Source organism: Sitophilus oryzae, unplaced genomic scaffold, assembly GCF_002938485.1.
Source record: "Sitophilus oryzae breed Bouriz unplaced genomic scaffold, Soryzae_2.0 scaffold_1898_pilon_pilon, whole genome shotgun sequence".
Lineage (NCBI taxonomy): Eukaryota > Metazoa > Arthropoda > Insecta > Coleoptera > Curculionidae > Sitophilus > Sitophilus oryzae.
Window position 1 is genome coordinate 484,288 of NW_022146610.1, and position 15,874 is coordinate 500,161.

At 33.3% G+C, this 15,874-nt stretch overlaps 1 protein-coding gene across 1 annotated transcript; it reads left to right on the forward strand.

Annotated features, from left to right (window-relative positions):
- Positions 1-2,699: 2,699 nt before the first annotated feature.
- Positions 2,700-13,657, forward strand: LOC115883395 (farnesol dehydrogenase-like). The gene is made up of 5 exons (XM_030901761.1): positions 2,700-3,026; positions 8,416-8,653; positions 11,249-11,472; positions 13,301-13,450; positions 13,524-13,657. The coding sequence occupies exons 1-5, from the start codon at positions 2,925-2,927 to the stop codon at positions 13,563-13,565; spliced, it is 756 nt and encodes a 251-aa protein (XP_030757621.1). The 5' UTR covers positions 2,700-2,924; the 3' UTR covers positions 13,566-13,657.
- The last annotated feature ends 2,217 nt before the right edge of the window (positions 13,658-15,874 follow it).

Genomic DNA, 15,874 nt, shown 5'->3' on the forward strand with positions numbered 1-15,874 from the left:
TTTGGAGGAGATGTTTAGTAAACTATGTGAGTTACTAGTGAACAAGAGTAGCAACAACACCCAGACAGAGAACCATAGAAGATCACAGGACATAAGGTGCTATAGATGTGGCAGGAATGGCCACATCAAACGGGATTGTCGCATCCAAATGCGATTCCATTCACCATCCAGGGAACATCGGCACATCGGAAGATCCCAGGACATAAGTTGCTATAGATGTGGCAGGAATGGCCACATCAAACGGGATTGCCGCGTCCAAATGCGATTCCGTTTACCATCGAGAGAACATGGGCACCAGGAAATCAACACTAATGAGCGAGTATTGACTGAAGAAAACAGAGCCCCTAGGATGTTTTCCGTTAGGAGTCTAGGAAAAACCGCTGACAGTTTGATGATCAACGGGAAGGTCAATGGTAGAAGAATTCGAATGACTGTGGACACAGGCGCTATGGTATCGTTGGTGCGGACTAACTCAGTGCAAGAATTGAAGATGATGCCTCTTAGAAGAAGAGTGTATTTACGTACAGTTACGGGGGAAATGACCGTTGTACGGGGAGAGGCTTTCATGGAATTGGAGTTAGGGAATTAGAAGTTTCGGCATAGCGTTTTAGTGGCAGACATTGAAGATGATTTTATCATGGGTATGGATGTGATCAGTCAACATGGTTTTTCGTTTGATCACCATAGAAACATCCTGAAAATCGGAAATGAGGAATTTTCTGTATCTAAAGAGAAGAGACCAGGAAATATGGAAGAAAGATCATCGAAAATTGTGATGATACCTGGTGATACCAAGAAGACTGTGTTCGGGAAACTAAAGAAAACCGTTGGTGCCGTGTAGGACGGGTACAAATTATCGACAACGAGCCAGATCGACGACGAGCTACTTTGGGCAAGAAAATGAAACATCGCGAAAGCACTATCAGAGTAAGGAATTTTAAACTGAGAACTGACGAACAATGGACGACGATACAGTTGAGGAAAGATCAAATGGAAGATCCAGACATCGGAGCAATACTACGGCTCAAGGAAGGTAACGGCGAGAGACCACCGTGGCAGGATATTGCGGACAGAGGGCTCGTTTTCAAAGCTCTCTGGGCTCAGTGGAATTCACTGGTGATTGAGAATGGATTGATAAAGCGCACGTGGGAAAGTGCGGATGGCAGGACAGTAACAACTCAGTTACTGGTACCAAGGAAGAAAGTCACCCAGGTATTGGAAGAAATTCACGGTGGTAAAACTGGAGCCCATCTTGGAGTAAACAAGACCTTGAGTAAGCTGAGAGACCGTTTTTACTGGGTGGATTATTGCGAAGATGTTAAGAAATGGTGTCAACGTTGTAAGATTTGCGCAGCTAGACAAAGACCAAGTACTCGATCTGGGGAAGAAATGGAACAGGATAGCGTTGGACTGTCGTTCGAAAGAATCGCTAGGAAGGAAAGATTATTGGACATTCATAAGGCCGTTAGAAGTAAGATTGCGCTAGCCAGTGACCGGATGAAAGCTCATTACGACCTCAGAGCTAATTCTACGGGATTTCAACAGGACGATAGGGTATGGTTGTATAACCCACAGCGCAAGAAAGGAAGGTCCCCAAAGTTAACTCCAGCATGGGAAGGTCCTTATACAGTCATCAAGAGGATAAATGATGTTGTGTACCGGATTCATCGCAGCCCTAGAAGTAAGATGAAAGTAGTTCATCTGGATCGATTGAAGAGATACCAGACAGGAAACCTTGATCGGGACGATCAAATTTGAGAAGGGGGCAATGTCAAGGTGTATTACTGGTTGCATAACTGCATACTGCTAAAAAATCGCAACGTGCATTGAGGAACCTGGCGCATTCGCCAGAAAGTAAAGAAAATTATAGAATTCTTTAGAAAAATCTAGAAACAACCGCCAGGGGGTATATAAGGCCCGCGCTTTGACAGTTGGACAAGTTTGAAGTCTAAAGTCTGAAGATAGTCTGAAGTCTGAAGTTTGAAAATACCGCGAAATACCGTTAGAGTAATAGTAGTTGCATAAGTTGTGTTGTAAATAGTATAAGTTGTGTGTACAGAGTGAAACAAATAAATTCGTTAAGTATTTTATCGTGAGTTTAAATAGTGGACCCACGGAATCCGTAACACTATTATTAGCCTATATTAATTATCTACACGATTAGCAGAAATGCGTAATTACATACCACATATAGGTACCTAAAACCGAAAACAATTGTATTCGTCAATCAATCTCGTTTTTTTTATCTGAAAAAATAAAAAAGTTATAGGGGGTACGCTATTTTTGAGACGCACCCAGTATAGCCAATTTCACTAAAGATTACCAATTGAAGCTCAATATTATCTTCAAAATTAAAATATTTTTGCCCATTTTTTTATGTAGTGAATGCAATCGATCGTCTTTTCCAAGCTAACTCGACACTGTTTTTTTGTAGAATGAGGAAGAGGAAGGGCTAATCACCGCGATTTAAAAATCTATTTTGTTTCCTTTTCGTGAGTTAAAAAATAGAGAAAAGCCGTTGAAACAATTTTTTTTTAATTTCTTTATGTGTTCATGAGCACCCTGTATAATATAACTATTATTATTGATAATAGTTTATTTTGTGTATATGTGTATGAGCTTTATTTTAATTTTCTCTAAAACGGTATGGAAATTTGGAAAAGTATAAACGAGATTGACCATTTTAGAACAAGCAATTTTTTTTATGAAGAATGTATTTTTTTGAAAATGTCAATAATAACAAAATTCTTTTGTAAAGACAATGCGGGGACATACTGTATTTATTCTCCTTGTATGGACAAATATTTTATCTATCAACGAATTCAGAGCGTTTAGTTGTATTTAAATGCAACGTAGCCTTTTTCAAAATAAAATTCGGTGCACTTTTCTTCGCTACGTTAGTTCAGTTACAGCCACATACAAAAATGTCTCTTGATAGGTTTATTGGTAAAGTAGCTGTGGTCACTGGTGCATCGGCTGGTATTGGAAAAGCTACAGCAGAAGCTTTAGTGAAACATGGAGTAGTTGTAAGTAAAATTAACCAAAAACATTTAAGCTAACAATTATTATATTTTTTATTTTTTTTAATTTTATGCCATTGTTAGCATATTTTTCTGATATTTTATTGTTATTTTCTTTCTATTTTTCTTCTTCAAATATTCTGTAGAAATGTATGTTTGAAAATAGCCAGTAATCCAAACATTGGACCATTTTTCTACAGGGTTGTTCACCACATACGACACGGAGTATTGTAGCTAAACGATTAGATTTTTACGAATTGTAAGTTTTGGGTTCGATGAAGGACTATTAGAGGTACAATTTAAAAATAATTTTACAAGATACAGAGTGTCCCAAATAAGTAAAAAATATAAAAGTTGTATTTTTTTAAACGGAACACCCTGTATATTATTACATTTTTAGTTTCTACGATTAAAATAAAGGTAAATTTGATTAAGATGTATTATACTTAAACCTTACCGTTTTTGAAATATTTTCAATTTTGTGAAATTGCAGTAAAAAATTTAAGGCTTCATTTCTCCAAGGGTATCAAAGTTTTTAATACTAAATATTTACTGAAGTTTATTTACTGATCAGTTATTGTGTTGCAATAATAAAAATAATACTACCTTATACAGAGTGTCTAAAAATTTATTTTAAATAATTGTTAGATTCAAACGGCAATAACTTGTTTAATTTAAATAGAACACCCTGTATATTTTACGAGAATCGGATGCACAATTTAATTGTCTATCAAATTATATTATACCATTTTTTACCTATCTCTTTAAGTTTCCGTAGAAAATGCATTTTCTTGTAATTTAGAGCTTATTTATCAATATACCCATGGACTATTGACATTTTAGATTATTTTTAAAGATGTACAAAATTTTCAAAGAGTACAGATACTAATATTGTCGATATAATTCGTTTATTTCATTAAAAAAAAAACTGTTTAAATATTTGTTAAAGAGGACCAATTAATATGATTCCAGTATTCAAACTACATTAACTGACTGTTTGCGTTGATTAATAATAATTGCTCCAAACACTAAAAAACTGAATTTTGTATGGGCATTAGACAGTGTGAAAAAAAGTAACACCTTAAAAATGATATTTCATTTTTTAATAAATGCTTATTTATAACAACAGAGACTTTAATTTGATAACTTATTATTATATTGATTTCTGACACAAATCCACATTTATTTATAATAATTTATTAACAAACACAATTAAGTATGTAATTAATTAGTATATGGGCGGAAATAATGGTGTTATATTTAATTTTAATGGTATACTCTTTTATAAAGATTTAAATAGTTTTCTTTTTGCATCATATTGGAGAAATGAAGCTTTAAAATTTTTACTGCAATTTCACAAAATTGAAAATATTTCAAAAACGGTAAGGTTTAAGTATAATAAACCTTAATCAAATTTACCTTTATTTTAATCGTAGAAACTAAAAATGTAATAATATACAGGGTTTTCCATTTAAAAAAATACAACGTGTCGTATGTGGTGATCAACCCTGTATAGACAATAATTATGTTAACATTCTTTTACTTTAAGTTATGACAATTTTTATTCAAAATATTGGATAAATATACAGAGTGAGTCTTAGATTAGTGAAAATATTTTAGGGGTAGTATATTTCAACCCCGGAAACACGATTATTCGGTTTTTATAATAAATTATATGTATAATATTGAACTTTTAACTAACTCTGAACGTGGGATAGGTAGATAAAGATCTTGCTCCGCGTTCCTGAGTGAACAAGTGTCAAACGGATTCAAATGTAAATAAGGAAAGAAGAGTATCTAATTTTTTTAAAAAGTCCTGGCAATGAGTTCTGCTGTTTAGTCCCAATGAATATCGAACAGCTCTCTTCCGGAGCTTGAAAATACGGTCAAATTGAGTCGCACAACACGTACCCCAGATTGGAAGGGCATACCTGAGGTGCGACTCAAAAAGTGCATAATAAACAGTTCTAGCCACTGACAAGTTAAGCTCCTTAGAAACAGATCTTAATGCAAAACAGGCAGAGCTTAATTTTTTCGACAAAGTGTCGATATGCATGTCCCATTTTAGAGAATTGTCTACAACAAGCTCTAAGAATTTTACAGATTTTACGACGTCAATGGTGGTGTTATTAAGTACAAAAGGCTGCAGCGAGTTTTTATAAGACAAAGCTTTAGTTTAGAAATGTTGAGACTCAGGAGGTTCGAATCGCACCAAAATTTAATGGTGATTAAGTCATTTGATATAATCCTATGAAGTGCCGTGACGTCCTTGTTGCACCAAGTGAAGCTAGTGTCGTCCGCAAAAAGACATATTTTACCACTGATGTTTATGTTAGCAACTCGGTTATTTTGGATTTATTTGAAAAACGGTAAAGAGAAAATATATTTCTTTTATCGGGATCTACCAGCTTTGAAAATATCTGCTCTTATTTAAGACTCACTTTTTATAATATAAAGAGTGTATTTTACATATACTCACCGGCAAAAAAAAACGGCCACTAAAAACTAGTCTCAATTTCAAAGTTGGATTTCTCTCGAACCACTCATTAGATTTTCATGATTTTTTTTTTAAATTGTAAATTAATTCCTTCTTAACGGATGCTACGTCAGCAATTTTTATTCCGAATTTATTTTGAGCATATACAGGGCACAACAATAAGACGAAGTTTATTGCCCAAACTTTGTAACACCCTGTAGGGTGCAGCAGCTGTAGTAGCTATTGCTAAATTAAATCACATTGTAGCCTCATCTTATTTGAGCATTTTGTTTTTTTTTAATCACGACATTATCTCTGTTTGTATTGGAAATACGCTGCTTTAAAATAAACGCCTTGAAAAAAGCTTTAAAATCAAATCAAACATCAAAACGTAGACGTAAACTAACTAAAACAAGAAAATTAAAAAAAAGGTAAAGAAATTTTAAGGGACTAATATCTAGTTATTATAATATCAATTAAAGCCACAATACGAGCAACATCCGTTACACATAATGGCATTTTTTAATTTGACAACCGTTTATCTCATATTGCAAATACTCATAAATCCGTTTTTGTCTATTAGTCCGATTTCAATTTGTCCAATATGGGATCCCGTGTGCAGATTTGTGATACAATATTGCGCCATACCTTAAAATTTTCAGAAAACCTTGTAGAATATGAATATTGATGGGCCCTCTCTAGCAAATATGGTAGAGGGGTATATTTTACCCCTTTAACACCCCTAAAGGAACAAAAATTAAATTAAATAAAATTATGGAACAAATTGTTGCATAATTTTAAAAACTCTTTTTTCGATTTAAGATAACAGAAAATATGGATTAAAAAGTGACAAGGGGTGAGTTTTACCCCTTGCGATGTATACGTGTTACTTAAAAATACTATATTCTTTTCATGTTTCAAATTTTAAAATAAATCTAAATTAAAATTTGTACTGGTGTATAAGAGGGTGGTATTCACTCCTTATAATATGTCACCCCTAAAATAAAAAAAAATTCTTTTTATGTTTTAATGAATAATTAATTTTGATAAATAACTAAAGTAAGCAAAACTTCATTGTTTAAGTAAAGTGTAAGAACATGCGAATGTAGTTTTCTTACCCCATATCACACTTTCTTATTAAGTTGTTATTAAGTTATATTATATTTTTGGGACCCACTAAAGTCAAATAACATTAATTTGCATAAGTCCATGACTAAAAAGATTGTTGTTAAAACCAAGTCAGGGATAGTAGGGCTTGCGTTCTTATACATATGTAGAAGTCGTGCTGATTTAAGCTTAAAGAAGATTATTGGAAAATATAAATTAACTACCTTGCCACGGTCTTTATTTTATTCCGATGGCTCAATGATTCATGGCCAGTGAAAAAGTTCTTAGTTTATAAATATAATTAGACATCTTCTAGAAGAGCTTGTTCACAATGATTCCAAAGTTAGTAATGTGGATGTAGATATCTTAAAACAGCCTTATAGTGTAGCAGTTGTTGATGGTATGGCAGAAGTGCAAATGTTATCGTTTAAAAATGTGGAATACTTTTCTGATTTGTCAAATCAGTTTTAAACCAAGATTTTAAAAAAATATTCTGCATATTCTGAAATTCACGTTGTTTTTGACTCGTATAAACACGACTCTTTTATATCAATGGAAAGGGTCAGAAGGCAAAAAGGAGCAGACCCTATACAATATATAGTTAGTGATAAAACTAGTCTTAACAACACAAATCTAAAAAAGCTGCTATATATAATATTTCTCAATACATCTAATATCACTGGAAAATGAAACTAATCGCAAAGTGTTATGTTCCTCGGAAAATTTCATATTGGCTACAACTGCTTGTGACAATATGATGGACTTGCAGAGCTCACACGAAGAAGCTGATCCAAAATTAATATTTCATTCTGTACATGCATCTAAGAGAGGAGTCAATAGGATAAAAATATTTTCACCAGATACTGACGTTTTGTTACTTGCTTTGAGACGTTTTTCTTTGTTTCCAGAAGAACTTATGCTTACAAACTTTGTAAGCATCGGATCAAGTAATCAGGAGATACGTTTACGACCAATTTATGATTCGTTGGGAGAGTTAAAGGTAGAAGCTCTTCCAGGACTTCACGCATTGTCAGGAGCTGACGTTACAGGTTCCTTCAAAGATAAATCAAAAATTAGCTTTTGGAAAAAGTTTCTAACAGCTTCTCCACCAACACTTCAGGCGTTAGCTGCTCTTGGGAAAAATGAAATATTTGCTGAATCTGTTATTGAAGAAATCGAATCTTTTATTTGCAGTGTGTACTCACCAACAAAGAAAAGGTTTAGCAAGTTATCCGACCTGAGATGGTGGATCTTTAGCCAAAAATAAAGTTACAGCGATAATATGCCACCAACCTTAGCAGCTCTGAAACCAGCAATACTGAGATGCCATTATCAATGCATGGAATGGTATAGAGACATACTTCCCCATCCTTGGTTACCACCAGCAGCGGAATATGGGTGGAAATTGGTTAATGGTGAATTTGAACCCATAATATGTGATCAACTAATTGCTCCCAATGCTGCAAATGTTCCACTTTAAGTGTGGTATGCACAGAGATGTGTGCATGTGAAGGAAACGTTGATTATTGTGCAAATGTCGGTTTTGTAGAGGAAACCAGCTTGGATTCGGAGGACTCATCGGACGACGAGTGTTATATTTGTGTTGTTGTGCTCTGTATATGCTCAAAATAAATTCGGAATAAAAATTGCTGACGTAACATCCGTTAAGAAGGAATTAATTTACAATTTAAAAAAAAATCATGAAAATCTAATGAGTGGTTCGAGAGAAATCCAACTTTGAAATTGGGACTGGTTTTTAGTGGCCGGTTTTTTTTGCCGGTGAGTTAATAATTTAAATAATTTTTTTAATAGGTTGCCGGATTAGCTAGAAGATTAGACCGTTTAGAACAAATAAAACAACAATTAAAAAATGAAAAAGGCAAATTTTATCCCTTCAAATGTGATATATCTGACGAAGACCAAGTCATTGCTACCTTTAAGAAAATTACAGACATCTTAGGACCCATTCATGTCCTAATCAATAATGCCGGCGTGGTACCCAGTACAGATCTCATCGATGGTGATATTAAGAAGTGGAGACAAATACTTGGTAAGCTTTTAAAGTATAGTTCATCCACAGAGAACGTTGAGTTATAGTCATAGACAAACAAATAAAAAGAGACTGACAAATCTCATGGTAATGAGTGGGACCGGGTTCCCGTAGCGCAACTCAGAATAACAATTTTGAAACCAATTAGCAGGACCATGGCAGGGCGTACGTCTTTATTGCTATCTTTCTTTATTATGTGTGCTTTATATGAAAAAGAAAGAGATAGGTATAAAACGTACCGTAAGACATTATCGCATATTCTGGCTGGCGGAAAATTTAAATTAGCTATTATTAGTAGTATTCTTTCATTCTGAAACTGAAAATATTCACTTAAACTGATTTATTCCCTATACCACGTAAAGGGAGCGTGGTGTAGGGAATAAATCAGTTTAAGTGAAAATTTGTAGTTTCTTTCAGAACGAAAGAACTATTCAGAACGAAAACTATTATAAGGGAAATTATAAAAAAAGCAAAAATTGTACTGTTTTATAAATAAAAATAAATAAACTTTTTATAATATAATAACAAAAAACAACAGTGTTTATTCCACCCACCTACCAATTTTAACTGCAGAAGAACTGACTGTTGCAGGAAACGATCGGCCAATTTTTTCAAAGGGCATTAAAAATCTCATTTTCGAAAAAACTGCCTAATTGCAATAACAAGGAGAATATCCAAGCAAAGAAGACTTAACGAGAATCATGATCCTGAACCATTTTCAAGTCCAGTTTTAATCCTAAAACAATAGTAAAATAGGTATATTAATAAAGTTTCCGGTTACTATAAACCAGCTATAAATTACCTACCCAAAAAATAAAAAAAATTAATTGTATTAATTTGTTATGTTAAGAGTGGTTCGAAATATTTTTGACACTACTACTTCTACTTTTTTCTTAATAAGATGATAAATATAACTACTTATTTTTATTTTACCGGGTGTCTTTAACATATCTATCAGAGAAAGGGGGCATCAATACATATAAAAAATAGATGATACTGGGTCCTGCAGCAACAAAAAACAAAGGAATTTGTTCCCTATCTATATTCATAAGTCAATAAAATAGAGAATTTAGAAAAAAAAGGTAAATCACCAAAAGAAAAATTAACAAACATGAGGAATTGTTGTCATCTTGGTTGTCATGATAACGAAAACGAAAGGCGATTGTTCTAATTTCTATTTAGATATTACGTTTTATATGGTTGCTTATTCTTTCTCTCTTGTTATATTAGAATGAGATAGTGGGCCCAATAGACGCAATGCGCAGATCAACAGAAATAGAACGAAATTTTGCGTTCTGAGTTGCGCTACGGGAACGTTGTCCCTCTCTCTGCCATTTAATTTACCAGTCTCTTTTTATTTTGCAGAGCTTCAGCGTTTGTCATAAAATAGCGATCAATTTGTTACAAAACCCTATAAATTATATACCACTGTAATCAGAAAATTTCAGTCTATTTCCGTATTGTAACGGAATTTTGAATGATGTCTTTATTTTCGAGAAAATTGGTCCAGACATAAGGAATATTTTGTTGAAGTTTGACCATCAAAATCCTAAAAATTAATTTGTCTAAAAATGTGCTACAATACGGATATAGTATGATCCTTTGAATAAGAAGACTAAGGAAGGAGCATATCAAAAATCTTAGGTACACCGCGATGGGCCTCAAATATGGCCGACTTAAATTCCGGTTTATCAGTGTCGTTCTAATTTTATTTAAAAAATGTAAAACTATGATGTAGGGTAGACGTGGGGTAGACTCAATAATTTGTTGTTTTATTTTTCGTTGTGAATACATGTTGGTAGTTATTAAAATTGTTATAAAAATATAAAATTCTAATAAAAATAGATAAGTTATAATAATTATTTATAACCATAAACATCCGATACGGTACTGAAGCAGGTCAGTCAAATTGACGTATCTAAATTCTTTGACATCTAATCTTTGACAAGTAGTAAATAAAAGCAAAAATGCAAGAAAAAATATATACTAAGTTAATTTAAGTGAATTTCATAAATGATCGGTTTTACTACACGTATGTATATTATATAGTCACTTACTAGCGAAAAGTTGTTCCATTATTTCACTCGATTTTTGCCGAGATCTACCGCACGCTACACAACCACCTATTTTAGAGTCTTTTTCGATAAATCGCGATAGTGTCACTGTTAATTTAAGTTCTGCCACAATTTCCATCTAGATTTACTACCTTTATACAACTATCAGTAGTAGAATAAATAATAAATAACATAAAATAAGCTCCGTAAAGACTGACAAATCCACAAAATTTCAAATCAAATTCAAATGTGTCAAATGAATCGTCAAACAGAACTGTCAAGGATCCCCACCCTAGAGAGCTTTTATGGTGGCTTTTCCGTCCACCATGCATGAATACATGGATAGCATTATGCTCCTTCCTTAGTCTTCTTATTCAAAGGTATGATCCTTTATCTTTAATTTCCTTCTTCATTTGTTGTCATTTGTTATTAAGTAAAATTGTACACTATCAGGAAACCACCCATTGGACAGATTGGGTATAGCTAAATACCTAACACAATTTCGAGAAATACGATAATTATTTTTTTTTAATTCTTTTAGACACAAATGTTTTGGGACTATCAATAGCCACTAGGGAAGCAATAATCAGCATGAAAGCCAACAACATCAAAGGGCACATCGTTCAGATAAACAGCGTTGCAGGACACGTTCCCCTGGATTTTGCAGGACTATCCCTCTATCCTGCATCGAAACACGCAGTTACTGCCCTAACCGAAACTTTGAGAAAAGAGGTTAACAGGAACGGACTTCCCATAAAAATAACAGTAAGACACACTTTTTGAATAAAAAAGACACAAATAAAACAGTACGTATGCACACACAACTTGGATATTATACAGTTGACTCTGCGTTTTCATAAGAATATTAAAAAATGGCTAAAGTACCCATAAAAACTTAAAGGTGCGTATTCATTATCCGCACGAACGAACGAACGAACGAACGAACGTACGCTAGTGGTATGGACGGGGACCGCACGATAGGACCGCACGAGAAGACCGCACGCATTTCTTCATTCGGCGCCAGTTCAAATCGTCAAGATATTGTTATAAACCTGTTTTTTTGTTTATATACCGTCATTGAATTATCGCTAAGCAAGTTACTGTGAAGCAGTGCGTAAGGAGTCGGGCTAGGAAGCGAGAGACCGGAGTTCGAATCTCGGCCGGGACATAACGTTTTATTTATTTTTTTAAATACTGTTGTATTCTATAGTTTATTTTTGTAGTATAAAAAAAAGAACTATTTATTCTGTTATTTTTTAATCTCCGGTATTAATATAAATTGATTGTTGGTACAATACCTCATTTAATATAAAATAATAGGTATTCTACTTTTTGTAATGTATCGGGCCCTAATTGTACCTAAAAGTAATATATTTTTAATGATATACCAAATTGTAAACTATTTAATATTTCAGTTACTTAAAAAGTTAATTTGCATTGAATAATTGCCTACCATTAAAGGAAATTTGAGCTATATAATCCTTGATGGGCATATTCTGGGTATGCACATACTTCCTCTAAATTTTGGGTTTTGTTCAACCGATTTATTCTCAAAACCTGAAACATCTACATATAAAAAGAAGCACAGGTAACTTATTATAATAAACTTCACCCTTGGAATTACTTCCACTAATCATAATAAACTTCACCCTTGGAATTACTTCTATCACAATTACAATACATTCATCTGCATTGGCATTTTCTACTTTTCGATGGGAAACAATAAACTTCCCAATATTTTTTAAATGATGTAACAATTCCTCTTGTGGTTACTTTTCCATAGATATCCTCAACTCTGTCCTCATGTGAATTCAGAGGCAATGAAAATGAAAATTATTTACCATAAACATCGCAAACTAAAAACCTAATAAACAATTTTATACCGAATATAGAAATAAATTCAGTATTCTTACCTATCGTCCAAATCCATGTTAATATATAATTATTATTCTTAAATATATTTTTGGAACTGCTGGTTTTAGTAATTATTAAATTAAACGAACTAAAAAGTCTTAAAAATAAAAAATTCTTAACCATAACCTCAAAAATGCAGATCTCCTGTCAACTTTCTTTATTTTTTATTTATTCCTCATTTTCCTAGTGACGTCACAGGTGGTATGCGCGAACTGAACGAAATTGGAGCCGCTATCGATCATACCTTGTATTCTTTGTACCATGACGTCTAAACGCCTTTGATGTACCGACTCGAAGCGGATGGTCGAGCGCACGAACGAACGAACGGCCGCATGCGTTCGGTCCCCGTCTAAATATACCGCACTTTCATTCGTTCGTTCGTTCGTTCGTTCGTTCGTTCGTTCGTTCGTTCGTTCGTTCGTTCGTTCGTTCGTTCGGATAATGAATACGCACCTTAAATCTGAAAGCGCACGCAGGCGAACGCCTTTGGTGTACCGACTCGAAGCGGATGGTCGAGCGCACGACCGAACGAACGGCCGCATGCGTTCGGTCCCCGTCTAAATATACCGCACTTGCATTCGTTCGTTCGTTCGTTCGTTCGTTCGTTCGGATAATGAATACGCACCTTAACTTGTTGAGTTTGCTTTTCAATTAATAACTTATAATTTCTTCTAATTAGAGTATCAGTCCGGGATATGTCAAAACGGAGATAATAAGCAGGTTTTCTTCCGATGAACCTACGACGTACTTCGAAACCAGAGGAGGACTAGAGGTCGAAGACGTAGCTGGTACCATTGTTTACGTTCTATCAACTCCAGAGCATGTTAATGTAAGAAAACTTTATATTACCTATGTTTTTTTGGTTTGTTATCATCGAAATTTATCTTATTCTTTCCTTTCAGATCAAAGAATTGACTATGATGGTCCAGGGATGTGATTTCTAAAATATGTGGGCAAGATTTTCATCATTTTTCATTTTGTATAACTATTTTAATAAAAAATACTTATTTTTTGTATGTTGTAAATAAAATAATTCATCTGTCAATTTTATTATTATTATCAGTACATTAAGATTATATTCTTATTCAAAATTTATACAGGGTGTTCCTTAATGACATGCTAACATTTGAGAAGGCGATTCTTGAACCTATTATAAGAAAAAAACTTCATATGAATATATTTCCTAAACATCTTAACTTTTCAGATACAAGGTGGTAAAATTTTCTAATTTTTTTCGAAATATCTCTGATGTTGTATTTGATACACGTTTTCCAAGCATCAAAATGCTTATTTTGTTATACAAAAAAATGCATTTCTTAGTTCCCTTCCGGCCAATGCAGAAATGATCTTCACCACATCAGATTTTTAACGATTTGGCCCTCAAGTAAACTGACTTTAATTTTTTTAAGCAAAGTAGTGTACCACTTTTCTCCAAAAATATTCAACGTAAAACCCGTACGGACGGCACTGATTGAAATAAATAAAATTCTTTGTACACCAAAAAAGGTATTTTGATGCATAGAAGACGTTTATAATGTTTCATAAAGATATCTGTAATACATTCAGAGTTATTATGAAAAAAAATTTTTTTAGAAAATTCTATCACAGATATTAAGATATTTAGAGCATATATTCATATGAAGTTATTCTCTTAGAATAGGCCCAAGAATCACGCGTATCACAATTTTTTTGCGAAAAAAAAAACATCATAATGGACTCTTTCACTATATTTTGGAATTAGCTTAATTGAATAAAGCAATTAATTCTAGAATTTTCTGCTATGTCACTTTCGAAAAATTTGAAGTCGTTCTTAAGAAAATAAATAAAAACAAAAAAGCCCGGAATAAAAATCCCCACTTTATTTTTAATACGTCACACCTGGCATGTTGAAAAGCGGCAACACGGCCGGGCCACCATGCTGACCCACCACCACCTCCACACAAGGCCATTCAACCTTTTCCAATATGGCGGAGATAGAAGTGCTTTATTTGGTATTTTAAAACCTGTTTTATTTCCAAATAGACATTTTTCACACAAATGTCGGGTTAGATTACGTAATATTTCACTAATTTTTTAATATACAGGGTGTCTAAAGCTCTCCACATAAGTATGGAATTTTTTGTATTATTACTTTTATGAAAACATCAGTTAGTTACGTTTTCTCAGAAAATAGGTAGGTAGTGTACTAGTGTGTAAATATTCAAACTTGAGGTAGCATATATAGGGTGTTCAAAATCATCGGAAAAAGAAATAACCAGAAATATATGACAGAAAATAGCAAAATAAACTAAATATTCAATTGCAAACACTTACCTACCATAGTTTAGAATTTACTGCACGTTTGATAAATATATACTATTATGGACAGTATAGGAAGTTACTTGTCTTAGTAAAAGCCTTGGTAAATGCTCTTGGAATTATAAACTACACTGGCTTGGGTTAAAAAATATGGAATACTTTTCCTATGTTTAGCAGCATTACACAAATGGGAATAAATTTAAACTATAATAGGTGAGGATAACTAAAAAATATAATATGTGTTTCAAGATTTTATATAGAAAAAAACTAGATAAATACCTTTTTATAACCTTTTTATAACGACTTTTTTTGCATAGTTCTTCAATAAAATATTGGATATTCTGAACAAGATGGATTTAATAATAAATTCTGACGTATGTGAGGGGCAATTGTGACTTAAAAAAAGACTTACATCAAGGCAGGCCATTTATATTTTCAAATGTGAATGTTGTCAATATCTTTCTGTGATCTTTTTGATGTAAAAGCTTGATTATTCTTCCAATATTTTACTTATAGTGAGGTAAGTGTAAGCAGTAGCCATAACTACATCCTCACTAGGGTAACAGAGGCTTTGGCCTTTGGCCTTTTTGAGGCATATTTAATGCACTTCTTACCCGAGAACAACTAGTAGGAGTGAAATTATCTTTTTTAATAGTTGTCAACTATTTTTTACGAAGCTCGTCATTTTTGGGGAATATAAAAGCAGAAACCTTGGGACCCCCTCTATAATTCTCGTGACAATTTGGAACAGAGCATGTAAAAGGTATGCTACAATAAAATGTTAATACCTATCTTTTGATTATTGTAAGTAACTATTATAAAGTACTATGCAGACTGGCGGTGAAGGCATTTTACTCATTTAGGTGTAATATCTTCATAAATACTTCTAGTTCTTACCTTAAAATAATTAATAATAGAGGAGTACGACAAGCACAAAAGTTTGAAGTTCCCTATG

Bases quoted from the DNA above. Each gene is read 5' to 3' on its own strand.
- LOC115883395 (XM_030901761.1), top strand. From the start codon at position 2,925: ATGTCTCTTGATAGGTTTATTGGTAAAGTAGCTGTGGTCACTGGTGCA. The intron at 3,027-8,415 runs GTAAGTAAAATT...TTTTTTTAATAG, and splicing joins TAGTGAAACATGGAGTAGTT to GTTGCCGGATTAGCTAGAAG. The intron at 13,451-13,523 runs GTAAGAAAACTT...CTTTCCTTTCAG, and splicing joins CAACTCCAGAGCATGTTAAT to ATCAAAGAATTGACTATGAT.